This window comes from Pogonomyrmex barbatus, unplaced genomic scaffold, assembly GCF_055798465.1.
Source record: "Pogonomyrmex barbatus isolate J1 unplaced genomic scaffold, ASM5579846v1 scaffold8, whole genome shotgun sequence".
Taxonomy (NCBI): domain Eukaryota; kingdom Metazoa; phylum Arthropoda; class Insecta; order Hymenoptera; family Formicidae; genus Pogonomyrmex; species Pogonomyrmex barbatus.
The window spans coordinates 64,489-90,646 of NW_028297182.1; the positions used below are offsets into that span (position 1 = coordinate 64,489).

Here is a 26,158-nt window from a genome sequence, read left to right on the forward strand (position 1 = left end):
TTAGATTGACTCATTAAAAATATATAAAGCAGTATAATTTATTTCATATTTATGTATATATTGAATCAATTTTTTTATACATTTTCTCTCCTAAACCAATTCCTTGTCATAAAACACACACACATACACATATTCACACTCATTCACACACACACACACACACACATATTATATATATATATACACACACACACACGATGACACTTCTATAGATAATTCATATAGACATTACTTCCTCCTTATCGGTACGTTTGCAGATTTTTTTGGAAGTGGCTAAAATAAGAAAACTTTTTAATAGTGATAAACTACAATTGATCAACAATTATTTTATTCATAATTGATATTATAATTAGTTTATCTACAATTGATATTTAAAATGTATATATCTTACCACAGGATGTGGATCTGCACCGAGCATTTTTTCTCGCACAGCCCATCTTATTTTTGAGTGCTTTGCTTCTCCAGGGAAAGAAATTTGCTTCCATTCCTCTTGATACTTGTGATAAAGAGCAACAGGATCACATTTCTTATTAGCGAAATTTTTCTGTGCTTCCAATTGTAATCTCCATGGCCGAATAACTGGAATAGATCAAATAGATTAAATTTTTAAAAAAATTTTGATTTTATATGTATGTGTGGGTGTGTGTGTGGTGCGCGCGCGCACGCGCACACATACACACACTACACAAACACATATACACATAGCTTACATGATTTATGTCCAGAATTAATAGATGATCTTGCAGATAAGGCACTTCGTACACGTATATTTCCAGTCACATCTGATATAACACTCCTCGATCCCAATTTGCTTTCATGATTCGATAAAACAGGTGCACTTGTATGTTCGTGTATTAAAGTCATTGGTTTCATCTGTTCTATTTTTAAATTTTGCTTACATCTTTCGTCCAAATGACTATTTTTTACTAAACATTTGGAGATATTTTGCTTTCCATGTTTTGAGTCTCTAATTGGATATTTAGTATTAAAATAATTTTGTTCACAAGTGCTATCATACTCAGCTATTTGAACAAAATCTTCCTTGTCATATTCTATTTTTGATTTCTCATCTGATTTTGTTGGGGCTGTTATAAAGTGTTTTCGATTTTGTATATCCTTCTTAGGAAGACATCTTACTCTAACTTTCACTATTGACTCATCATCAAGGGAATTTGAAGATTCAGAAGCAACAATATTATTCGAGGAATATTCAATATTATGAGTTTCTTTGAATAGAGCTTGTTGTTTGTTGATTATTTTTGTTTTAATCTCTTCTTTTCTTTGTTGTCTTTCACGTTCTTTTATCTTTCTATAAATCTTTAAGTCTGAAAAAAATAAAATAATTTTTATCACAATCAAATTTGTAATAAAGTATTTTATAATTACATATTATTTTATCATACCATATTTCAATTTTATTGAAATGATATAATATAAAAACATAATGTATAAATAAACAAATATATAAACAGATATGCATTAATCACAGTAATATTAATTCTTCAATTTTGTATAAGGATATAACAAGTAGATAAAAAAAAAGAAAAAAGAAATGAGTATCGATGTAATTACCTTTCATAAAAGCTTTTAATTGAGTCGCAGTAATGCCGACAAATCCTAATGAATTCAGAAGAACGAGAACTTCACGTGGATCATCTTTAATCTCCGACATAGTCACATCGAAAGATAAATTTGAAAAAATTCGAAAGATGTATACTAAAGATGCATATATATACATATATATATATATATATATATATATATATATATACACACACACACACACACACACACACACACACACTATGTATATAAAAACACTCTTCCCGTATTTCAAATTAGATACTAATACTGATATTCCGTGATAATGGCCGTGATAGTGACCGTTTCAAGTGGCGTCAATACAGGCCACAATTCAAAGGATTTCAAATTAGAAACGTTAATATCTCTCAAATGGCATAGAACGAAAGTAGATAGATGTACAATGAGGAGGATAAGTGAGATCCTTTTTCGATGTAGCTAGGAGTGCGTTCCTTTATTCACTCCGAGTGCTCATGCTATGACGTAATGGAAGTGTATTGCGGCTATCATTCCGTTTTAGTTTCGTGCGCTTTCTAACTGCTTTAAGATTATAAAGCGAAACGTAGTTGCAGTATGTTTTCTGAAGCTCCAACTGAAATAATGGTTGGCATATCTAATATTAAAAAAAATATAATTTATTTATATATATTATTTATATATATTATTTATATATATTAAATATTATTTATATATATATATATATATATATATAAAATAATTAATAAAAAAATAAAGAATTAATAATTTCATTATATTATATTATTTTATATTATACGCTTTATTTTCTTTAGTATCAATTAAGATTATTTCAATCTCCATGGAAGCAGTCGTCTTTGTGCTCTGACTGTTTTACTTCGCTGGTTGCAGTAGCTGCAACAGGAAGTACGTCAAATCAACGTCATAGAATGACGTCATAGAATTCAAGGCAGTACTTTCGTAGTACACTGCTCTCTATATACTACATTTACACGGTCCGATTTTCGCTTTGAAGTCACGTTCTTTTAGACTATAATCATATCATAAGCAAGCATCTAATCTAATTTTTTGTTATTTTATGTTATTATGGTATTAATGGAAATCCTTGATTCACTTCATTCGAAAGTTGTTAAGTCATTTCAGCTTGATGGGAGTAAGATAAGCCTGAACGTGTAAATGCGAAATTCAGGTAGGAATTATAACAACGATGTTACTAAATCGAAGTTAGAAGCCCGTGTAAACATACTATATATCGAACACAGACTTTTATATAATATATTAGACTGCTAATTTCGTCCCTTTAATTGTGGTCAAGAAATATTTACAACTTTTCGCACATGCGCAGAATAAGGCGCATGCGCAGAACATCATTTTTATATATTTTTATATATGAACTCGAGAAAAAATATAAACAAGATAAAATTTAAGAATCTTTATTTAAATTTTAACAAATTTTGTAAAATGTAATAAAATTTATATATTTTAGAAAATGTGTATAAAAATTAAACAATGTATATTATTATATATAAAATTTTTGTTTGAGAAAAGTCTTGTTTTATTTATCTTTTTTTTTATATAATAAAAATATCAATGTAGTATTTATTAAATATGGAAATCTAAAATGTATTATATTAAAATTATGTAATTTGACACACACACACACACACACACACACACACACACACACACACACAGAGCTTTTTCTATTATTATTTACAGTTTCTTTTTTTTTATTTACCTAAATATATGATTCTTGCCTTTGTCTTTATTTTCAGCATTTGGACAATTAAGTATTTTATAATATCTCGGCATTTTTTAAGAAATTGTCTTAAAATATACTTATTTAAAACAGTGCCTTCAATCTTCCAGTAAATATATTCTTTTGATATTTTTGAAAAAATTGAATATACACTTAAGAACCAATCAGAGAGAGGCTGGTCATATGACTATCTTGCTATCTCTTTCTTATATTTGAGGTTCCTATTGCTATATTGCGCAAGCATCACTTGTACATAAGGGAAAAAGTAGGAATTAGCAGTCTAGTGTAATATATAGAAGTTGATATCGGAACGCTATTCGTAGTACTGATAGTACTCGGTGAATAAAGGAATGCACCCTAGGAATAGAGACATTGGATGCTTTCCAACAAGGAGAGTTTAGTGTTACACAGTGTGACACAGAGAGACACTAGGTGCTTTTCAACAACGTACACAGGCGACACAGTGTCTACACTGGTGCTTTTCATCTATGACATAGAGAGACAGAACGACACTGCGAAACACAGCTCAATCCTAAGTTTGGCCATGTCGGACATCAATAGTGTCAATATATCGAGCAAAATTATTTTTTTAAGTGTGGTACTAATATACATTCCGGTCATTATTGTCATTTTAGATGCGTTCCGTTTCTTGCATGATGCGCACAATGTATTTATCCTTGTTTAATGTATTGTGATAAGGATAAATGATACATCACGCGTATCATGCGAGAAACGGAACGCATTCTTTATCTGCAAAAAAATGTCTTCGTTGCATTCGAATAACGTAGTACCAAACCCGAAATTCTTAAGTAATCAATATTCAGTTTTGTTTTATTTAAAGAACTATATAAGCTTAAAAACATTACGTATTTGTTGATAACCCATTATTAGTACAAATTCTATTGGATTAATTTTTATTGCAGATATGTTCTTTTGTCGGCATTGTAAAGGAATTATTAGATGATATTAAGCATCAGGCTTGTTTCAAAGGAAAAGAAGTTTTCCTTGAAAGAGAAAAGGAATTATACTCACCTGAAATGAATGAGATTCTATGTAATGTTAAATCGAAAAGATCATAGTTATTTCACAAATATAAAATAAAGCACTTTGTAGCCAGGAATGAAATAATCAATACATATAATTTATTTAAATTTATTTCAGTATGTATCAATAATTCTTCAAAAAATGCACTGGCAGTAATGAATAATAACGAAAAAAATGCGCTCATGTTTATGCGTGATGATCTTCTCCTACGTCACAATCTTTTAGTTCTCTAGTGAACGTGTTTAGTAACTTATGTGTCCCAATTAAACTCTATAACAGTATCTTACAGTGTCTCTCTGTGTCACACTGTGTAACAAAAAACAAACTCTCCTTGTTGGAAAGCACTCTGTAAGACACAATTATAGAGTTTAATTGGAACACATAAGTTACTAAATACGCAGAGCACTAGAGAACGTAAAAGATTGTGACGTAGGAGAAGACCATCACGCACATAAACATGAGCGCGTTTTTTTCGTTATCATCCATTATTGCATTTTTTGAAAAATTATTGATACATACTGAAATAAATTTAAGTAAATTATATATATTGATTATTTCATTCTTGGCTACAAAGCGCTTTATTTTGAAATAATATTTGTGAGCGCTATATTTGTGAAATAACTATGATCTTTTCGATTTGACATGGAATCTCATATTTTTTATATTAATTTATTACAATTAATTAATTTATGACTATATTTTGCAATTTTAGTATCTCTATTATTTAATAACATATTATCACACTTTTCACGTGTTTAATACACATGTACAATACACTTCAAATCAATGCAAAATAAAAAATATTGCTATTTATTAGAGTGAGATAGTGTATATTTCTTTCTTTCTCGTAGAATTTAACCAAAACATGGCGAATCAGAGTCTCTGATTGGCGAGTCAGAGTCGTGGCCAGTCTCTGATTGTAGTGTCTGTAGTCTAGACGGGAGAGTTCCGTTAGCGTATAGTGCGATAACACACATCAGCCGCTGCTTAGGAATTTTCCAATAGACCACCAATCAGAAAATTTTATATTTAATCGGCCAATCAGCGTTGTGTGCTATCGAATCCCTCTCGTCTAGACTAGACATAAAAAAATAGCCAGTAACTATTTAGTCTAGACTAAACAATGACTAGACATAAAAAATAGCTAGTAGCTAGCTAGTCTAGACAGTGACTAGACAGAAAAAACTAGCTAGTAGATAATTAGTCTAGACTAGATGGTGACTTAGCAGAAAAAAATTAGCTAGTAGCTAGTTAGTCTAGACTAGCTAGTAGTATCTAGTCTAGGCTAGGCTAGACAGTAACCTAGACATAAAAAAGTATCTAGTAGCTATCTAGTCTAAACTAGACAGTAACTAGACATAAAAAAATAGATAGTAGCTATTTAGTCTAAATTAGTTAGTGACTAGGCATAAAAAAATAATTATTATATTATATGTAAATGATAATTGCAATAATAATTGTATTAAAATCTTTTACATGCGGGCAATGTATATTTGTAGAAATTGAGATGCGTTCGATCTTTGATGCTGATCTTCGAAAAGTAGGTGTAACGACAATGGATGACGTGCTTATTTACTCCTAACTACACCGAAAAAGGACCTTATTTATACTCTTTATTATACTTTCTTAAAAATAATTAAATTCGCTCACGTAAAAACTTTCCGACAAAATATTACATGATAGGCCATCATGATTGACTAGAGAAATTATAAAGCCTAGTCTACAATAACATAACATAAGAATCGTAAAGAAGCCTTTTCATACTAACGCTCGTTGCTTTAAATATTTTAGCGAATTCGATTCACTGTACACACTGGGTTAGTGCACATTAAAGATTGCTACATATGAAATATTTAAATGTAATAACATAATATTACTTCTTTGATAATAAAATTATTAATTCATATTCAACTAAATAATACGACAAATTTATTGTTGATTATTTATATAATTGTTTTGAAGTATTTATATATTTTTACATTTGAATAATTTCATGTATATCAGCGTTTAGTGTGCACTAACCCAGTGTAGTGCAGTGAATCGAATCCGCTATTTAATTGACCAATCAGAACAAAGAATTTTATTAATTGACCAATTAGAAAATGCTTTGTAGTATTTTCTAGCATCAAACTGATTGCATGGACTTTTAACCTGGATCTTCATGCAGACACCAGCGTTTTGACGCAGATACTGATTGGTGAAAAATGAGTAGTGGGGATAAAACGGTGAATGAATCTATGAGTGCGTTTCTTTATTCACTCCTTTATTGACTACTGTCAATACTACTAATAGCGTTCCGATAGGGTGCATTCGTTTACGCAGTGTTTTGTGCATCCACTGCTTTCTCATCTGCTTGTCACGTAATCGAAATTTACCGAATGGATAACTGCGTGAATAACTGCACGGATCGTACCTTTCAATAGAAATTGAGCCGATTGTTTGAATAATAAATAAAGAAACAATTTTATACATAAATTTATATTCGAATAATTAAAATGTAATAAAACTTTTTTATTGTATAAAAGATAATATTTTATTGATATTAAATTTAATTGATATAAATAATAGATATTATAAAAAATATTTAATCTATTGAATTTTATTTAAAAGTTAGATATTTATATATAATTTTATATATAATTTTTCGTGAATTATATTTTATTATTCTTATTTTTTCTTATTTCTTCTTATTTTCATTCTTATTTTTTCTCATTTTATTTTTTTATTCTTATTTTTTATTTTTTTTATTTTATTTTATTTTTATTGTAATTGTATCTTATTATTCTTATTTTACTTGGATCAATTATTTGTTTCTGACCCTTTTCGCTTCTTATTCTAATAAAATTCATTTTGGTGTTCGTTTACACAGTAACTGCAAGTAGAGCATTCAAAGCAGAACTTCTGAGATAGCTGCACAGATGAGATGAGTGAGGTCCAATCGAACACATTGCCGATTGGTCGATTAAATAAAAAACTTTTGATAGGTGGCTCACTAGAAAATTTCTAGACATCGACTGATGTGAGTGGTGTGTCCGATTGAAAATGTGCGCATCTGGGACGCTCCCGGTGAGATACATCCCTGCGTAAACGAACTGCGCTGCAGTCACTTTCACAGACGGAGTAAACGAACGACATCTGCGATAATGGCTGCATAAACAAATGCACCTATATAGAGACTACGAAAGTACTGCCTTGAATTCTATGACGTCATTGATTTTGACGTACTTCTTGTTGCGGCTATTGCAACCAGTAAGGTAAGGTAGTCAGAGCACAAAGATGGCTGCTTTCATGGAGACTGAAATAATTGATGCTGCTTTGATTGATACTGAAGAAAATAAAGTGTATAATATGGAATAATATAATGAAATTATTACGATATTATATAATATTATGAAATTATTTATTATTTTTGTTATAAAATTATTATTATTGTTGTTGTTGTTGTTATTGTTATTTGTATGAAATTATTATTATTAATATTATTATTAATTTTTTATTATTATTTATTTTTTATCGTTATTATTTTATATATATATATATATATATTATATTTAATATATATAATAAAATTATATTTTTTTTAATATTAGATATGCCAGCCATTATTTTAGTTAGAACTTCAGAAAACATACTGCAACTGCGTTCCACTTTATAAACTTGAAGCAGTTAGACTGGTGTCCCATGGCGCGGAAATCCACGGCGGAACGAAACGCGCAAACCAATCACAGCAAAAGAACGAACAGAATGAACGAGTTTTCTTTTGATTCTTTCGCTGTGATTGGTTTGCGCGTTCCGTTCCGCTGTGAATTTCTGCGCCATGGAACACCAGCCTTAGAAAACGCACGAAACTAAAACGGAACGGTAACCGCAGTACACTTCCATTATGTCATAGCATGAGCGGAGTGAATAAAGGAACGCACCCTTTATTATTTATTTCCCTTATTATCCGTTTTTCACCAATCAGTATCTGTGTCAAGCGCTGGTGTATGCATGAGGATCCAGGTTTAAGTTTCTACTAAGAGAAATAGGAATCCCCTTAGTGTCGGTCCACAATAGGTGATTTAAGCTTTAAGAAGTAAGAAATTGACCAATTATAACCGAATATGAAAAGAATAATCTACTATGATTGGTCAATTTCTTATGACTTAAAGATTAAATACTTATTGTGGATCGACACTTATATTTAACGAAATGGTATTTGTATTTAGGAGAACGTGGTGCTGAAGATGCACCACGTTTTATTATAGTTTGTTAGCATTTTTACAATCTTGAAACTCTTTAAAATTGTATCTGAGGTTTATTGTCGCGGTAAGGTGTATAACCGTAAGTATTTAATACATTATTTCGTGTCATTTATAAAGAAGGGAGGGTATGCGTCACGGCGGGGCCCGACCACGAATCAGTCGTGAAAACTCGTAATTATTTTGCGAAAAAATACCACCTCAGCCAGGAATCGAACTTGGATCTCCTGCTTACCGGGTAGGCATCTTATCCCTTCGACTACCGAGGTATGTGATGATATTTGTTGCAAATAACGTATTTAGAATAACACGTCACAATGCAATGACACATATGTATATTATAATATACATATACTCTCTCGATCCCCACGACCGGTATTCCAGAGAGATGATGGTCCTAGTCTCTCGATGGATGCAGGTCGGACTGCAGCGGCGACACCCTCCAAGTTACTTTAGACGTAGATAAAGCATATAAAAGAAAAAGCATTAGTTCAGTAATTTAATCATTTAATTCTCATATTTTGATGCAAAGTTTATAGCTATTTGTGATGAGTTTTTTATGAATATTTATAGTTGCTTTATTTATGAATATTTATAATATATATATTTATATGTGTTTGTACAATTAAGAAGCAATTCTTATTCTTTTTCTGTATCTATAAAATAATTTTTAGGTTCGGCTGCTTACATCTAATATTTTTACAAATCTATTTTCATGATGAAGCCGATAAAAGCAAAAGCAGATCCTATGTAAGAAAATTTATAATTTACAGATATAGTAAAGATATTACATATTACTATTTATTGATTAAATTTAAATATTATTTTTAAATAACATATATTAATTAATTTTTAATAATAGCTCCTGTGTATGTATATGTATATATATATATATGTATATATATATATATATATATAAAATACATCGCACATTCCTTTCACTAAAAGGAATGCTTACTTTTAATTTATTAAGGTTAAGATTTTAATTATTATTAAGGTAATTGAATTTGATGCACTATTAAGTTTTATTATTTTAGGATGTGTACAGCACCTGAATTAGCACGAATGTTAAAGTTACCAAAAATTCGTATTCCACATAGTTTATATTATGCTTTAAGGAATGGTTTAAAACAAGGATCTGTTTTCTATTCAAATGAATGCGATGATTATACAAAATGTATTAAAAGTTTGTCTAATGTGAAAAAAATAGGAGAACAGGATTATATAAATATATTAAGAATATGTTTGTATCTGGAACAATTTGAACTAGATCTAGAAATGAAACGGATTGAATCGCCAAATTACGAAGTTAAGAAATCTAATTTACACGAATGTTTCATTATTACTATGCCATGTTTAAATGGTGATGGTACTATAATTAAACCAAATGATGATGTATCTCTTTATGATATTGTTACAAGAAGAACTATTTGGGCTAAAGTTGTAGAAGTAGTAGGAAATGATGTAACAATAAATGTTTATTATCCTCAGTAAGTAATTTATTGTTACACCTTAATATTTTTACTGTTTATTATATTTTCATAACAGATTAGATAGAAGTTGAATCTTAATATATAATTAATTTTTTTTTTATATTATTTAGAGATGTAACAAAATTTGAAGATAAAAAATTTAAGATAAAAATCTGGAGTAAACATTGGCCATTAAGATGTTGTCATTATGCATTGAAGGTAATGAGTAACTATAATTGGACTGAAATTATATATCCACAACTGAGGACATATTCTACTGATATAGAATTGTAAGTTTAAAAGTGTAATATTTTACTATTCGAAATTGAATTGCAATTTTTACAATCTTATACATAACATATATATATATATGTATATATATATATATATATATATATATATATATATATATATATATACATATACGTGTAGTGATATTGAATGGATAAACACCAATATAGAAAAGAATGAACAACAAAAGCAAGCAGTAAGGAAGATATTAAGTAACACAGCACATCCTGCACCTTACATAATTTTCGGTCCTCCAGGTACTGGAAAAACAGCAACATTGGTTGAAACTATAAATCAGGTAATATTCCTTTGTCAAATCTAATATTTGACAAACTTGTTTTTTTATTTTTAATTTTTTGGTTTATAGATTGTGAGGCAATTTCCAACAAAAAATATATTGGTGTGTACAGTATCTAATTCAGCAGCTGATGAAATCACCAAAAGATTGCTTGCGACTAAAAATATTCCGGCAAACATGATATATCGAATGTATGCTCCGTCTAGAGACTGGTAAAAGATTGTTTTTTATAAGTTTCTTTTTTCTTAATTCTTTTTGTTCTATATATATATATATATATATATGTGTGTGTCTAACATGATTAACGATATTGTGCAAGTAAAAGTCTACATCTTTAAATTTAATTTTCAGCTATAATAGTCAATTTTATTTAATTGCGGTAATATTTTATAAAAGATAAAATGCAAATATGAATATATATTGTAAATTGGATTTTGTTTGTTGAAAATAGGGCAACTGTTGATGAAAAAATTCAACCATGCGCAAATTTTGTTGATAAAACTACGCTCTTTTTATCAAAAGAGCTACTATTACTGAAAAAAATTATTATTACAACATTAGTATCATCCGTAAGGTATGCATTTGATGTCTTTTATTTTATATGTATATACTATTTTAGATGTAGCATTATTTTCAAACGATAATAATGATTTATAGCTAAATAAAATAATATAAATACATTTATGTAAATAAAATTTACTTTTTTGCACAACATAAATAAATGTTATAAATAATATAAGATATAATAATATAAGATAATATAAAGATATTTTACAATTAAATTGATATCATTCAAAATTAAACTTTTATGATATGTGTTTTATATGTTTTATATATACATGTATATATCTTTTATACGTTATAGATTAATTGGTATAAATTTCCGGGAAAATCATTTTTCTTACATAATCATCGATGAGGCAAGTCAAGCGACTGAACCAGAAATATTAATTCCTCTCACAGTAACAAATAAAAAAACTGAAGATAAGAGAACTAGATTTCAAGCACAGATTGTTATTGCGGGTGATCCTTACCAGTTGGGACCTATCGTCCGTTGCAAGGAAATTGAACATCTGCTTGGCAAGTTTAAAATAGAAATTTAAAATAGAACTCAATATCTTGCAATTTATATATAATATTTTAATTATTTAATTTCTTATACCATATTAGGAAGATCAATGTTAGAAAGATTAATGGATGATTGTGATCTATATAAAAGGCACAATGGAAAATATAATCCGAATTATATAACAAAACTGATTAAAAATTACCGTAGTCATGAAAATCTTTTATACGTGTCGAATAAACAATTTTATAAGAAGGAATTAGAGATCTTTGGAGGCGCTGATACAAAAATGGCATTAAACTGGTCAAGATTACCCAATAAAAATTTTCCTATGATATTTCAAGAAGTTTTAGGCCAAGAAGAAAGATCTGCAACGAAAAGGTTCATATATTTATACGAAATTATTACGAAATTTCATTCTAATCTTAGTAAAGTAAAATTACGTGTAATTAATGTGTAATTGTGTGTAATTAATGATTTTTTAAATTGTATGAACATAATTGTAACATACCACAGTGTCTATAATACAGCTGAAGTACTAGTGGTGATGGCGTATGTGAATATGTTGATTACGACAAAATTTGGAAAACGTACAATAACGCCAAAGGATATTGGAATTATAACGCCTTTTAAACGACAGCAATTGGATATTATTCAACACTTAACAGCTATGAATTTAAGAGGCATAACTGTGGGAACAGTTGAATCATTTCAAGGGCAAGAACGAAATGTGATTATATTATCAACGGTGCGATCAAAAATCTTTGAACATCATAACAAAGAGCATATTGGTTTCTTATCCAATGAAAAGGTATTTTATTCATTTTAGTACCAAGCGTGCGCATTAACATTAACATTAACAATTGCTATAATCTGTATTATTTATACATGTATTATTTATACATGTGCACATATATTTATATGAATTAGCTTTGCATATGAACAAGAAAGGAGAGAGCTTTATGTATATTATATATAATTATTTTTTACAGAGATTTAATGTTGCTCTAACACGAGCAAAGGCACTTATGATAATAATAGGTAATCCAAGGATACTTTGTCAGAATAAACATTGGGAAGTACTTTGGAAGTACTGTAAGAAAAATAATGGATATATCCTCTTTGACCAATGTCCATTAAAAAAGAATTTAATATCGAATTTTAAAAGCATTTATAACGATAATTTAGTTAAAAATAGTGATGAATCAAATTCAACGAAGTTATCCATCACTGTGAACTTTGGTAAGGAGATAAAAACTCTATCCGATGTTCCTGTGTATAAGATGGAAAACTTGAAAATATAATAACGACCAATTGATATATACTTTTATCTTTATACGCATTAATTGCATTTTATAAATGCAAAAACGTGTGTGCGTGCGTGCGTGCGTGCGTGCGTGCGTGCGTGCGTGCGTGCGTGCGTGCGTGCGTGCGTGCGTGCGTGCGTGCGTGCGTGCGTGCGTGCGTGCGTGCGTGCGTGCGTGCGTGCGTGCGTGCGTGCGTGCGTGCGTGCGTGCGTGCGTGCGTGCGTATGTGTGTATGTGCGTGTGTATACACGCACACGCACGTACGTATCTACATATATTTTTATATTATTTTATTTTGTTGTTTTTAAGAACATTACCCAAAGGGCGAGAATATCAGTATTTAGTATTAAATGCAAATACAGTTAAATATCATTGTTTTTATCAAAAGCATAAAAATTTTATTTAAACTGTTAATATTATTTAGTAAATAAGATTATAAATTATAGTTAAATAAATTATAGGCAAGTATTTTTTCAATATTCATACTATTTTATAAATCAGTTTATTACGTAAAAAAATTTTCAATTCTCAAATCACATTTTTCTTTAAAACTATTTTTTAAGATGACATGGCATGAACACAATGAGATATGAGAACGAGATAATTTTGTAATCATAAAATTACGAGATAGTAATGCAATATATAATGTACAATTAATGTACGATATATAGTGCAATTAGTTTGATATGATGAATCTAAAAGTTTCCTTTTATATTTGTTTCAATTATGGCAATTATATTATTATAATTGTAATAGTGGGTTTTATATAAAATGTTTACATAGATTTCTGATGATTGTATATTTTTAATCATTTGTCTAAAAAATTATTTTTTTTACTATGAACACATTTATAACCTTTGAGTCGAGCCATTTTAGTGTGTGTGTGTGTGTGTGTGTGTGTGTGTGTGTGTGTGTGTGTGCGTGTGTGTGTAGATCATATTGTGATTTTGTTATTCGTTTTAAATAAATGAACACATGTATTGATCATTTAAATAAAGACATTTTATATATATATATAAAAAAAAAAAAAAAAAAAAAAAACTTTATTCTCATGTGGCAAATATTTCAAAGACATGTGTCACTTGTCATCGTTCATTGGTAAAGTATTATACATTTCAATAGAAAAGCCTATTTCATTCAAGTAGCAGCTTAGCCTCATTTCCATTAACCTTTTTATTGATACCGTACTGAACTGCAAATTCGTACTTCACGCTGGCAAATAGGATGTCCGTGAGGAGAAAGATTTGTGCTATGGCAAATGCCAATGTTACTCCAAAGTAGAAATTGGCATTCGCTGATCTAGAATAGATCCATTGATGCCACACAGTAGGAGCGAAGACCGTGCAAAATAGTATAAAACAACCTACAATGAATCCCTGTTGCATATCTAGAGGGAAAGAAGACTCACATTAGAACAATTCGTGCCACTTTGATTTGCATAATAAGAAACATCGAAAACTCAACTCACGTTGAAACAAGTGCTTCCACAGTGGCAGTAAAGATATATAAAAGCCAACATCTCCGATGCATGGATAGGACTTGAATATAGCAGCTATCGCTAGATATGAAAACGCCAGTAACATTGGATCGCGTCGTAATCTCAAGGCTAGAGGAACTATATATAGTAAACCGACGTTTATCTGGAAGGACGCGATGAAAAGCCATCTGAAGTGTTCGAACATCTCCGTGAAAAAGTACCAATACAGCCCAATATTCGGACGCAAATCGGGAACAATTAGAATGAAGCCAATGGTACTCCACAGGAATGACCAACTTCCCATGATACAGTAAGAAATGGCGACTAGGGCCGCCAGGATGCTCGTGAATGTGACTAGCATTGTAATAATACTGACCTTCCTGCTCTTCGCCGTACTGGCGACGTAAATCGTTGCCGGTACCATCAGCGACGCAGGATAGAGTCCTTGCAACGTCAGTAATGCTATTGGCATACAACTCCAGAGCACGGAGCGTTTTGTCATTGATACTAATGCGATCGAGCAAAGTAGATTGGTAAAAACTGTGGTCGTCAGACCAACACAGTTCAATATTATATATGGGTTGAACAGATATGCTGCAGAAACATATAGAGCAGAACTGCTTGGAATGTCTTTGTTAAGTTTCTCATTCTTCTCCTTTTGCTTTTTTCGTTTTGTTGCCTATAAATAAAAATAAAATAAATATCATGTATTTTCATTACAAAACTTTAACACATTCACTGCTGCAAACAAAACTTCATTAATAGCGAGATATCTAGTCTTTAAGTTCTCAGTTCTATGAAAAAAAAAAAACATCCATAAAACTGTTGCTGAACATATGACTAAGATCTATTTAATAAATTATAAACAGTGAACGTATTAAATTAGACAAAAGAAGAATAAACTCTATTGATGAACTGACCAATTCGATTGCATAATGTTTTGCAGTAAGAGCGAGGCACAGAGCGGTTGTTAGATCAACGACAACAAATAGCAGAAATAATGCCCACTGAGGTAAATATTCCTGCATCAAGTTGAAGACATATAAGCCGATCGGAGTCTCGTGAAACAGATCTCCTTCGTAAGGATCTATGCCGAATTTGTGCAGATACACTCCTTCGGTTACTGAAAATTAGAACTGTATTAAACTGCGACTACGAAATCGATCTGTCCCTGATTAATCAAAATGATATTTAATCTACAAAATAAAAGTAGTCGAAAAAAAATAAAACTGTGTTCGTTCTATAATAGCTGAAACAAACCGAGAGGCAGACATCTGACTAACCTCTTTTCCAGGAGTTTAAGGCGGTCGATACCTCGACGCGATCGCTGATGATTTTCTGGTACTCGGAATTCATCATTAGCAGCCTGATGATCCCGGCCAGGGTAAAATTTGACAACCACTTTCTCGACATGATTCTTCCTTGCGAGTCTTTCGCGTTTCCACTACTTACAATCGATTCATTTGTCCCGCTCACAGGATGTAACCTATCGACGGACTGATACCGGTATTCGGAAGGGCATATTTCTTGCAATTATCGATAAACCGAACACTCTTATGAAACACCTTCTGCAAGATGTAGCCTCGACACGGAATTGGCGTATGGATACGCCCTCACGTTCACTAATTATCGCGGAGCAATCACACCGCGAACGCGTAAGGATCGAGATTACACATTATCGACATTGGTCTCAACGACCCTCCTGATGCAATAAAACGCATATCCATTCACTCGTTATATTATCGGAATTTTTACAATCTCGTCAGGAATTTCGTTCATCCTTTCATTTCAAATACAAAATAATATCTATCATCGTTCTGTCAGTCGATAAAATTGTAAAAATTAATTACGATTTTGATGAATTGAATTAAATCTGACAATTAATCATGGAACCGAGAAAAAAATAATTACGTAAAGCATATTATATATAATATAGGAACTAACCTATATATAATATAGGAACTATAACTAAGTTCCAATATTATGACTAATATTGGAACTTTATTAATGACAAATGGATAATTTAAAGATACACAATGGCAAAAAATGTGGAACGCTTCACGATTTTGCGTGTCATCCTTGCGCAGGGGCCATGCTAATCTTCTCTGTATCGTTCCAATTTTAGTATATGTACTGCCGAAGCAAGTACGGTTACCCACTTTTAAAATCTTACTTATATAGTAAATAATACATTCAAGTATACCCTCGAGAAAGAAAGCGTTATATGTTATTCGCCATCTACTAGCAAAGCTGCATACTATACTTGCGACCCATATTTCTTTAGACCTATGAGTGAATTCTCTGAGCGCGTCGCGTTAATGTTGGTTGGTTAAACTGTGGTCATATTGTGGATTGGATTTCTCACGCATGCGAACTGGAATTTTATACTCTGGCATTTCGGTTACTGTCGTAACTGGTTAAACTGTGATTGAATCGAAATTAAAGTTAATCTACGTTGGTGGAATTGGGCATAACTTCAATAAGATTATCTATTTCTTATTTATGGATAATTATCTATATTATATCTATGTGGATAATTATCGATACATGTTTGATACTTACAATTATAGATACATGTTGAGTTTAATCATATTTCATCTTGAGAAGCAATATTTTGACATGAAATTTTTTTGTGTGATTGCTACAAATTTATTACAATGACAGATTTTGCAATTTAATTCTTAAATAATTATATAATATAACATTATAAATGATTATCTATTCCTTATCTATAGTGCAGATATTTGTTTGAGTAAAATTATATTTCATCTCGTAGAAGTAATATTTTGCTATTAAACTTTTTTCTACGTATTTGTTATAAAACAGAATTGGATCTTGCAATTTGATTCTTAAAAATTTACAATAAATAAAAATACCCATACTTTATTGCACTCTGTAGTGCAAATCTACAGTTATACATCAAATGAATTTATTTTTGTTTTTTAAATTGCTTTGTAACAGATGATTATAAATCCTGATTATAAATATCATATACATAATTCTATGGTAATTCTCTCAGTGTTTTGGTCCTAAATGAATGAAAAGGAATTTCTCTCCGATAGAGATTTCCATTGTCTGTCCTGTCGATCCTTAAAATAAGATAAGTATGAAGATAAATAGAAAGATAAGTGTAAAGTATAAAAGGTTCAATAAGAAAAAATCTTTTTTTCAATATTTATTTCATTTCAAAGGCGAAAGGTGTTAAAGATTTCAAGTAGACCAAACGGTTCGCTATCTGTGTTGCATCGTGACAGAAGACGAGTGACCAGACCACGGGAGACGCGTTCCTCCACAATATCGAGGCGTTCCGAAATTTATCGAAAAAGTGCGCACGGATCTTTCTATCCGTGAACGTATGATCGGGCACGAATTAGCACAAATGCGTGCCGCTTACGAGATGCAACGGCTCGTATCATATTTTTACCGTGTGCGTTGTTGTGCGACGTGATGCACTCGATCGTGAACGTCCGTGAAGAGTGGCGCGCAACTGACCACGAGATTCTAACCTAGATCGAGCTCGCGTATCCTTAGCGTAGCGTGGCGTGACGTGACGTGACGACGACTGCCGAGCAGTAACTGACAGATATCAGCTGTTCCAGTAAATATACCGCCGCGCACGGCAGCGATGGACGGCGTCGAGGATGCCGCGCTGGTCGCCGACCAGACCGCCGAGGAGAATATCAGCGAGTCGGACGATGGCAGCGAGTATTCGTCACGTAGTGACTACGACTACAATTGGTATGTAATGTCCGATTCGATTCTCCTAAGCATCTTCCAGTACCTGACACCAAGGGAGTTGATGACCGCGGGCGAAGTATGTCAATCGTGGTACAGAGTGTCGCGTGACGAGTTCCTGTGGAAATATTTATTTTATCGGACATACAAGATAGATCCGGACGTCGGCATCGTGCCAGGTACGTTTCACCACGAGTGGTATTCGCGGCACTTTGACGCGATCATAATCGAAAATAACATTCTCCGTCGGATATTACATATAGGAATGTATTATCTACTTTCCAAAGATCAATTCAAATTCGGAGCAAAACGCCAGATTCAACTGAGTAACTACGTGTCCATGAGGCCAACAGAAATATGAGAAATAATAATAATAATAATAGAGATGCATCAAATAACATTAAACAAATTTAATTTTGCAATAAATTTATTATAAATTTCTGATTAAAATTAATGGTAATGATTGTATTTAGTGTGGATTATACTTTTAGATTAAGTAAAAATAGGATTATTAATAGAAAATATAATCCATTCATCACAAATCGTTTATTAACAATAAATTATTTTTTTTCTATTGAATGCAATCGGTATTTATTGTCTGATGTGAATGGTGTCTCTTTACAATGTTTAACAACAATAATATCTTATTAACAATGTTATAACATAAAAATAATATCAACAATTTTATATTATTCAAGAAATATCAATCTAAAAAAATTTTTGATGTATGAGGAAGCTTTATCCATATAAGGAATTTTACCTTGATTATACGTTTGTGTAAATATTTTATCTCAACATATATGTATCCCTTTTTAGGAAAAACTTCTTGGTTGGGAGAATTCAAACGTTTGGCATATCACACTCCGTTGATAGAAACTGAAATTCTTAAAGAACATTCGCATCAGGTTTTACACGTGAGTTTTTCTCATAATGGCAAAATGTTTGCAACATGTTCAAAAGATGGATATATTCTCGTAAGTTCTCTCAATCTCACAATTATTGTCTCTTACATAAATTATTAAATATACAAGTTGTATATTTTTGTTTTAGGTATGGCAAAGTCAGTATCCTGTTACTATAAAATATTCACATGACATGAAAACATTTAGTTGGAAATATACACAATTTTCTCAGTTTAATTGTACAGATACATTACTTCTCGTCTCTGGTGTTCATTTTGGTACACCTCATAGTACTTCAGGAGAAATAGCAGTATTCAGAGTAGCCCGTAAGTGTAAACAAAAGATCAAAGTCTTATGTATAATACAGTATACATATAGATTAGACAAGATTATATGATGCTGATAATAGAAATAAATTTTAAATGAAGAGTCAATAAGATACCTAAAATTGTTGACAAAAAAAATCGATTTCCTCCATTAAATAAATGTTTATATATATATATATATATATATATAGTATGTATGTATGTGTGTGTGTGTGTGTGTGTGTGTGTGTGCGCGTGTGTATTTGTATGTATGTATGTATGTATATTTTTTTTCTTGTGTAGCTGGGTTTGACCTCCAGTGTAGAGTAGTGAATAAGCCATATGACATATTTGGTACATGGTACAGTGAACGTTACCTTTTAAGTGGAAATCTGCATTGGTTAGCACATTTGGTCAGTACCAGTGTAGTTTGGCTTAATAAGGCAAATCAGGAATCAGCTAGCGAACATGTACCCATTATGACACAGCTCTTTAGGTAAAGTGACAACTAAATGTCTTCTCAATTGATCTTCAATTTAATCTCGTTAAACAAGCAGTTAACTTTCTTAAATGAATTATAATTTTTTTCGTGTGTTTGTAATGATTTTCAGGTTCTATAATGGAAATGCTTCCTCGATTAGAGCAATAATGGTTGCAAATTGTCTAGCACCTGCTCCAGCTGAATCCACTGAACAGCAAAACCAACCGTCTTCCTCGAATACAAAGGAAGAAAAAGGAAATCCACCAAGTCACAAGGATTTGCTATCACCTTCGGACGAGCCTAATAGTTCGCAGGATCAGGAAGAACCAATATACTACATTACATCATCGAGAATACAGTATGTATTTCTTTTTTTTTTTATATATATGATAATGTCCATGTCCACTTTTATTGTTGACTGATTAACATTACATATCATACATATATAATAGATATAGTAAATTAGAAGGTGCATTTTCGAATTGGAGAAAACTTGGTGATGGTTTTGAATATGCTAGTCCTATACAGTACAACCAGGAGTATAGGCAAGTTGAGATGCAGAAGAAGACGCACGAAAGTGACAGCGAAAGTGAGAATCCACAGTGGGAAGAGGAGAGCGAATCTGGAGGTAGGAAGATTACGCGTATAATGCACGGCAGTAAAAAAAGCTATAATCGATCACCTTAATCATTGTATAGGACATGATGACGAAAAATGAGTTTACAGAATCTTCAATAATCGAAGAATGTGATACAGACGAGTTAGCCAATAATCCCGAAAAACTTCTTATTTTTACAACTGGCTCAAAGACGTATACTCCGCATAAAGTTGGCTTTAAAAGAATCAAATTGGTCACTTTCCCAAGAAGATTGGATCCAGGACCATCACTGCGCGAGAGGATAGCGCAGCGAGAGAGGGAGCGAGAAAGACAGAATACTCCGTCGGTAGAAGATTGGTTAAATTATGAATCCGTGGCAGACAAATTTGATAAGATAGATCATCTGATTGATCTACATGGACACATCATTGGAATGGGACTTTCTCCTGATCATAGGTCAGTTGTCGATATTATTATCATTATTGTTTGTAGGATGAATATATTTATGTATATAACTTATGCATACGTTTCTAGATATCTTTATGTAAATACAAGGCCATGGCCAAAAGGTTATGTTATTACCAATCCTTTACAACCACCGCCAATAGCACAAGAAATTGACATACATGTAATCGATTTGGTGACTCTGAAGCAAGTTGGCACAATGTTGAGAGCACATAAAGCATATACGCCTAATAATGAATGTTTCTTTATATTCCTTGATGTATGTAATGAATATGTAGCAAGGTAATTAATATATTTGTATTTATTAATTTGACTTATTAATTTGATTTTATATCTTTAGAATATATATGAAATATAAATCTTTTTTTTTTCTAGTGGTGCAGAAGATAAACATGGTTACTTATGGGACAGACATTATGGAATCTGCTTAGCAAAATTTCCCCATAGTGATGTAGTCAATTCAGTAGCTTTTAATCCACGCGATCCTGAAATGTTAGTTACGACTAGCGATGACTATACAGTTAAAATATGGCGGAGTCGGGCAATGGTAAAGACTTTAGGTTTAGATGAAAAGTCCTATCGCAGGGGAATGGAAGTGCGAAAAAGACGTATGTTTCAGAGAAGTGGTACTAATATTGACTGATTAAAAACTATTAAATTTCCGATTTAAACATTTATTTTTACAAGATCTTAGAAGTATATTTTGCACTTAAGTTGTACTATACAAAATCGTCCAGAATACTATTATTGCGTAAAAGCACAAATATGATGAGAATATATTTTTTGATTATCTGAGATTATGCAAATGCATACGCAGAATTTCATTTTTTGGTAATATAATATAGAATCTCTCATTAGATAAGTATCTCTATTTTGAAGAAAAAAAAAAAAAAATACTAAAATGTTAAAAGAATAGATATAATAAGAATATATTGTTGACGTGTCTGTTACAATGCAAAATTAGAAAATATTTAACAAAAGATTTTAAGATTACATCATTTATGCGCAAAGATAATTATCAAATTATTTTTTAATTTTCAAATCTCACAAACTGATATTAGATCAATAATCTGCCTAAATTATCCTATTTACTTATTCCGTACTGTACATATATTATTTAATTTTTCAAGATATTCTTAAATTGTGAACTTGAAATTGGCCTATAATATGTATGGGAAATTAGTTTTAAATTTATCTTTTAATTTAAAGAAATTAAAAGTTGAAGCTTTCAATGAAAGTGTGCAATGAATATTAAGTTTTTTCTGATTATAATTTTCTCTTTTCATGTAAAATCTAATATCAAATTTTCTTATTTATTCTGTTCTGTTTTTATATATATTCAAAGTATTTATACCAGGTAAAGGAAACAAGGAATAAATGTAAATGTGCACTATTTTATATCTTCTTTTTCTTTGTCATATGTAAGATGATATAACTAACAATTATGTTGTACGACAATACATGTCGTATTTTGTAATACATTACTTTATTTTTTTGTGCTTGTATTATAAAGCAATTATGTTATAAGATTATAAATGTAATAAATCTCTTGAACAAAAATGAAATTTTGACATAATCTTATTCTTTTTGTACGTCAGAAAATAACCAAACTCGATCTGTTTACGATATATGAACCAATACCATAATATTATAATTATATCGTTAATCCAAGTCATAAAATAATATTTTTTAGTATAAAATCTAGCTTTCTCTATTAGTAAACAGTAAATAACAGATAACAACATATACAAAGAGAGTGATATTAATTCGCTTAATTAATTAAACTATGGAATGGATTGTTATTTTCTAAAGAATATGTGTGAATTTACTATTTTTAAGACACTATGAACTGTATAATAATTAACAATATGAGCAACACTTTATAATTTTCCGCGCAACATTGCTAAAGCACTGTAATACAAATATCACATGTACTAGTGCAAAATCATACTTAATATTTGCATACCTAAAAGAATAATGCAATCTGACTCCATTTATATTGTATATTTTGATATATTTTTTTAATTATCATTAATTATTCTATATACAATTACTTACCTACAATCCACGATTTTTTTTTTCTATGTAACATTGACTCGAGAAATAGCAAAGGAATTGGATTTTCCATTTAGGGAAAAGTTGTCAATAAGCATAGAAACACTTATGTTGAACCTGTTGCAATCGGTTCTGTAAAAAGAAAATATGCTAATAAAATAAAGCTATGTTAATAATAAATTGCATGCAATTTATTATAAAAAAAAATTTACCGGGATGTGATGACATTCCTTCTCGCGTAGTATCACCAGTTTTTGATAAAACTTTCTTGTGAGCATCTTTATGTCCATGACAATGTTCGCATTCATCATCACTATCTTCAGAACTACTTTCACCAAAAGTTTTTGGTTTTTCATAAATACAACAACCTACAGATAAAAAATCAAGTATAATTAAAACTGTCAAATAAATCTAAACGTTTGCAAAGATAACAGCCACTTACATTTTGATTTCTTTTTGTTTAAATTTTCATTGTCTACAGTCCCCTGAGTCCATTGGACCTTTTTACTAGATTTTGGCTTTCGTAAACGTAATCGTACAGTAGGTACGTCCTATGAAAAAAAATTACGAACATTTCAATGCATTCATAATGCATAAAATTAATCAGTAACTGTGTTTTAACCCAAATTAAAATTCATAAGATATTTTTATTATAATAAATATAATTAAAAAACTATAAAAATAAATAAATAAATCTAAAAATATTAATGAAATACTAAAATAAAATGATCATAAACAAAATTTATAAATTTTTATTGCAGTTTATTGTAATATACTGTTTAAATCTTAAAATATAATACAAAATATTCACAAATCTATAAATATACATAATCTGATAAAATATATTAAGATATGTGATATATTTTTTGTATTTTATATATATATATATATATATATATATTACAATCTTACAAAACTCTTTAAAAATTTTATTCCATTATAAAATTGAGATTCATAAGATTATCCAATTATTAGTGTATAAAAATATATAGAAAAAGGAGACATATGCAATACTTATTTCATTATTGAACAACTTTTTGTGCTCTTAAACTTTCTATTTTATTATCAGAATATTTTAATATATTTCTTAAAACTTCTAATGTATGCTGTCCCAATGTTGGTGGTGGAGATCGCACTATATTCGTAGCATAACTATATGTCACAGGTGGTCCAATAAGTTTTACTTTTCCTGTAATTGGATGATTTACTTCTTGAACCAAGTTTATGTGTTTTACATGAGGATCATCAAATACCTGTCAAAAATTATATATCAAGTTTAGAAAAACAGAATTTATGTACGATGTAAATAATAAAATAGGATTGCTTAACTTACCTCCTTTATAGAATTTACTGCTCCATAAGGAAATGAAGCCCCTTCAAATATTACAGACCATTCCCGATTCGTCTTCTTTTTAAATATACTTCTAAGAATTTTAAGCAACTCTGTTCTATTCTTGACTCTAGCTGTGTTATTTTTAAATTTGTCATCATCAGCGAGTTCTGGCATTTGTAGCCTTTTGATTAATTCCAAAAACTGCGAGTCACTTCCTGCACCGACTGTCATATATCCATCATTTGTGGGAAAGGCTTCGTACGGAACTATGCTCTCGTGTTCGGATCCCCATCTCGTCGCCTCCTTATCTCCATTTAAATAATTAGAAGCAATATTTATCAAGCTTGCAATTTGAGTTGACAAGAGATTGCATTGGATCCATTGGCCTTGATTGGTTTTCGCTCTTTGTAGTAAAGCCGCCATAATTGCTCCGTGAGCATATAGACCTGTTGCCAGATCTGTCATCGCTACGCCGACCTTGCACGGTGGTCCGTCTTTAGGTCCGGTAATGTGCAAGAGGCCACCTAAGGAAGCGGCAATGACGTCGTAGCCAGGTCTATTCGCGTACGGTCCGTAGGATCCGTAACCGGTCAAAGAGCAATATATCAGGCGTGGCGCGATCTTGGCGATAGCTTCGTATCCTAAACCTAGCTGTTTCAACTTTCCCGGCACGTAATTCTCCACTAAAACATCGCACGTCTGCGCTAGTTCGTAAATGACGTCCTTGCCCCTTTTCAAATCGATGCACACGCTCTTCTTGTTCCTGTTGACACTCGTGAAGTAAGTCGACTCCTGCGTTCCCTGGAAGAACGGCGGGCCCCATCTACGCGCCTCGTCTCCGCTGTCGGGTCGCTCGATTTTCAGGATCTCCGCGCCGAGATCACCCAGGATCATCGTGCAGTAGGGGCCGGCTACAATCCGCGTCAGATCCAAAACTCTTACCCCGCTCAACGGCGAACGATCGTCGTCGACGGCCGTGCAAAACTCTCGTCCTTCGCATTCTCTCGAATTCCGTTCACTCGCGAGAAAAGATCTCTCGCTCGTCATGTGCTTTCGCACAAAAATCGCGAGTACTCCACGTAACATATTAAAATTTCTGAAAACGATGCTGTGGAAACACGTAACGTCGTTTTGCGAATTCTACATCGCGCGACAATGATCGCGTAGCGCGTTTTTTGTGATCGCGTTTAGAAAAAGAATTTCGACGACGCGAAGTCGTACGTCGGGCTATCAGATCGCGACAAACGACAATAATGACAATCGTATGCACGAATACGTGCATACCTTTCCACCCCCCCCCCCCCCGATAAATTCTTAGCGCGTCACGACTAAAAACACTTTGCGGTAAACACTTTGCAAGTGGGTTCCATGGTAAATATATATGCGTACCTGCGATCCGGAATCGGTGACGTCCGCCTCGGAGATCGTTTCCGTTTGCGTCTGCGAAGCCGCTTGTTCCGACATCGTTCTCTCCATGTGTCGCGATTGATGCGCGATACCTTCGAGCCTTCGAGGGCGAGGGACACGAACGGTATCGTCGCATCAAACGTAACCTACGTGATTCTTCGCCATTGCCGCAGTGCTGCCAATGTTCTTTTTCTTTTCTTTTTTTTTTTGCGCCTTTATTTCATTTTTTGACAAAAATTTCGAATTGATTTTTCAGCTTTACATACTAAATATTCTAATATATATTTTATCAAGTTTTAATTTTGATGCCAGAATTAAAAAATAAAAATAAAAACTTTAAGAAAAATGATAATTCTTTAAATTTC

The 26,158-nt window shown here is 31.5% G+C and overlaps 6 protein-coding genes, 1 long non-coding RNA gene and 1 other non-coding gene across 17 annotated transcripts; 3 read left to right on the plus strand and 5 right to left on the minus strand.

The window, feature by feature from the left end:
- Window positions 1-13: 13 nt before the first annotated feature.
- Window positions 14-1,986, minus strand: LOC105430573 (uncharacterized). The gene is made up of 4 exons (XM_089083789.1): window positions 1,573-1,986; window positions 711-1,325; window positions 392-579; window positions 14-273 (listed from the first exon to the last, which is right to left on the minus strand). Exons 1-4 carry the CDS (start codon window positions 1,736-1,738, stop codon window positions 229-231), a joined length of 1,014 nt encoding a protein of 337 aa, XP_088939915.1. The 5' UTR covers window positions 1,739-1,986; the 3' UTR covers window positions 14-228.
- Window positions 1,987-3,947: 1,961 nt separating this feature from the next.
- Window positions 3,948-4,543, plus strand: LOC148934685 (uncharacterized). The gene is made up of 2 exons (XR_016141074.1): window positions 3,948-4,125; window positions 4,240-4,543. It is a non-coding gene; the product is annotated as an uncharacterized LOC148934685 (long non-coding RNA).
- A 4,146-nt stretch (window positions 4,544-8,689) lies between these two features.
- LOC105424929 (putative RNA helicase mov-10-B.1) lies at window positions 8,690-14,043 on the plus strand. Of its 2 annotated transcripts, XM_089084202.1 has the most exons (11): window positions 8,690-9,090; window positions 9,276-9,351; window positions 9,639-10,091; window positions 10,205-10,363; window positions 10,506-10,662; window positions 10,732-10,874; window positions 11,114-11,236; window positions 11,528-11,746; window positions 11,837-12,109; window positions 12,245-12,539; window positions 12,721-14,043. In XM_089084202.1, exons 2-11 carry the CDS (start codon window positions 9,317-9,319, stop codon window positions 13,030-13,032), a joined length of 2,169 nt encoding a protein of 722 aa, XP_088940328.1. In that variant the 5' UTR covers window positions 8,690-9,090; window positions 9,276-9,316; the 3' UTR covers window positions 13,033-14,043. The 2 variants fall into 2 exon arrangements, with proteins under 2 accessions (XP_088940328.1, XP_088940329.1); XM_089084203.1 differs by lacking the exon at window positions 12,721-14,043 and having other exon boundaries at window positions 12,259-12,397.
- Window positions 11,343-16,722, minus strand: PIG-U (phosphatidylinositol glycan anchor biosynthesis class U). Of its 5 annotated transcripts, none has more exons than XM_089084209.1 (6): window positions 16,457-16,722; window positions 15,796-15,998; window positions 15,433-15,635; window positions 14,504-15,191; window positions 14,205-14,422; window positions 11,343-12,096 (listed from the first exon to the last, which is right to left on the minus strand). In XM_089084209.1, the coding sequence occupies exons 2-6, from the start codon at window positions 15,923-15,925 to the stop codon at window positions 12,058-12,060; spliced, it is 1,278 nt and encodes a 425-aa protein (XP_088940335.1). In that variant the 5' UTR covers window positions 15,926-15,998; window positions 16,457-16,722; the 3' UTR covers window positions 11,343-12,057. The 5 variants fall into 5 exon arrangements, with proteins under 5 accessions (XP_088940335.1, XP_088940334.1, XP_088940336.1 ...); XM_089084208.1 differs by having other exon boundaries at window positions 15,796-16,329; window positions 16,457-16,720; XM_089084210.1 differs by lacking the exon at window positions 16,457-16,722 and having other exon boundaries at window positions 14,504-14,675; window positions 14,889-15,191; window positions 15,796-16,420.
- LOC112552462 (U6 spliceosomal RNA) lies at window positions 16,555-16,661 on the minus strand. The gene has a single exon (XR_003096631.1). It is a non-coding gene; the product is annotated as a U6 spliceosomal RNA (small nuclear RNA).
- Window positions 16,723-17,008: 286 nt separating the features above from the next.
- On the minus strand, window positions 17,009-25,982 carry LOC105424932 (E3 ubiquitin-protein ligase PPP1R11). Of its 3 annotated transcripts, XM_089084213.1 has the most exons (6): window positions 25,776-25,982; window positions 23,496-23,604; window positions 23,266-23,421; window positions 23,057-23,185; window positions 19,008-19,131; window positions 17,009-18,365 (listed from the first exon to the last, which is right to left on the minus strand). In XM_089084213.1, exons 1-4 carry the CDS (start codon window positions 25,860-25,862, stop codon window positions 23,160-23,162), a joined length of 378 nt encoding a protein of 125 aa, XP_088940339.1. In that variant the 5' UTR covers window positions 25,863-25,982; the 3' UTR covers window positions 17,009-18,365; window positions 19,008-19,131; window positions 23,057-23,159. The 3 variants fall into 3 exon arrangements, with proteins under 3 accessions (XP_088940339.1, XP_011633743.2, XP_011633744.2); XM_011635441.3 differs by lacking the exons at window positions 17,009-18,365; window positions 19,008-19,131 and adding an exon at window positions 21,657-22,964; XM_011635442.3 differs by lacking the exons at window positions 17,009-18,365; window positions 19,008-19,131 and adding an exon at window positions 21,657-22,982.
- Window positions 18,138-22,563, plus strand: Fbw5 (F-box and WD repeat domain containing 5). 3 transcript variants are annotated; one of them, XM_089084204.1, is made up of 9 exons: window positions 18,138-18,426; window positions 19,064-19,221; window positions 19,298-19,475; window positions 19,758-19,950; window positions 20,066-20,293; window positions 20,388-20,571; window positions 20,637-20,989; window positions 21,068-21,280; window positions 21,374-22,563. In XM_089084204.1, exons 1-9 carry the CDS (start codon window positions 18,138-18,140, stop codon window positions 21,639-21,641), a joined length of 2,064 nt encoding a protein of 687 aa, XP_088940330.1. In that variant the 3' UTR covers window positions 21,642-22,563. The 3 variants fall into 3 exon arrangements, with proteins under 3 accessions (XP_088940330.1, XP_011633745.1, XP_011633746.1); XM_011635443.3 differs by having other exon boundaries at window positions 20,388-20,563; window positions 20,662-20,989; XM_011635444.3 differs by having other exon boundaries at window positions 19,064-19,161; window positions 20,388-20,563; window positions 20,662-20,989.
- On the minus strand, window positions 23,519-25,761 carry LOC105424931 (succinyl-CoA:glutarate CoA-transferase). The gene is made up of 2 exons (XM_011635440.3): window positions 24,387-25,761; window positions 23,519-24,306 (listed from the first exon to the last, which is right to left on the minus strand). The coding sequence occupies exons 1-2, from the start codon at window positions 25,470-25,472 to the stop codon at window positions 24,076-24,078; spliced, it is 1,317 nt and encodes a 438-aa protein (XP_011633742.2). The 5' UTR covers window positions 25,473-25,761; the 3' UTR covers window positions 23,519-24,075.
- Window positions 25,983-26,158: the final 176 nt, after the last annotated feature.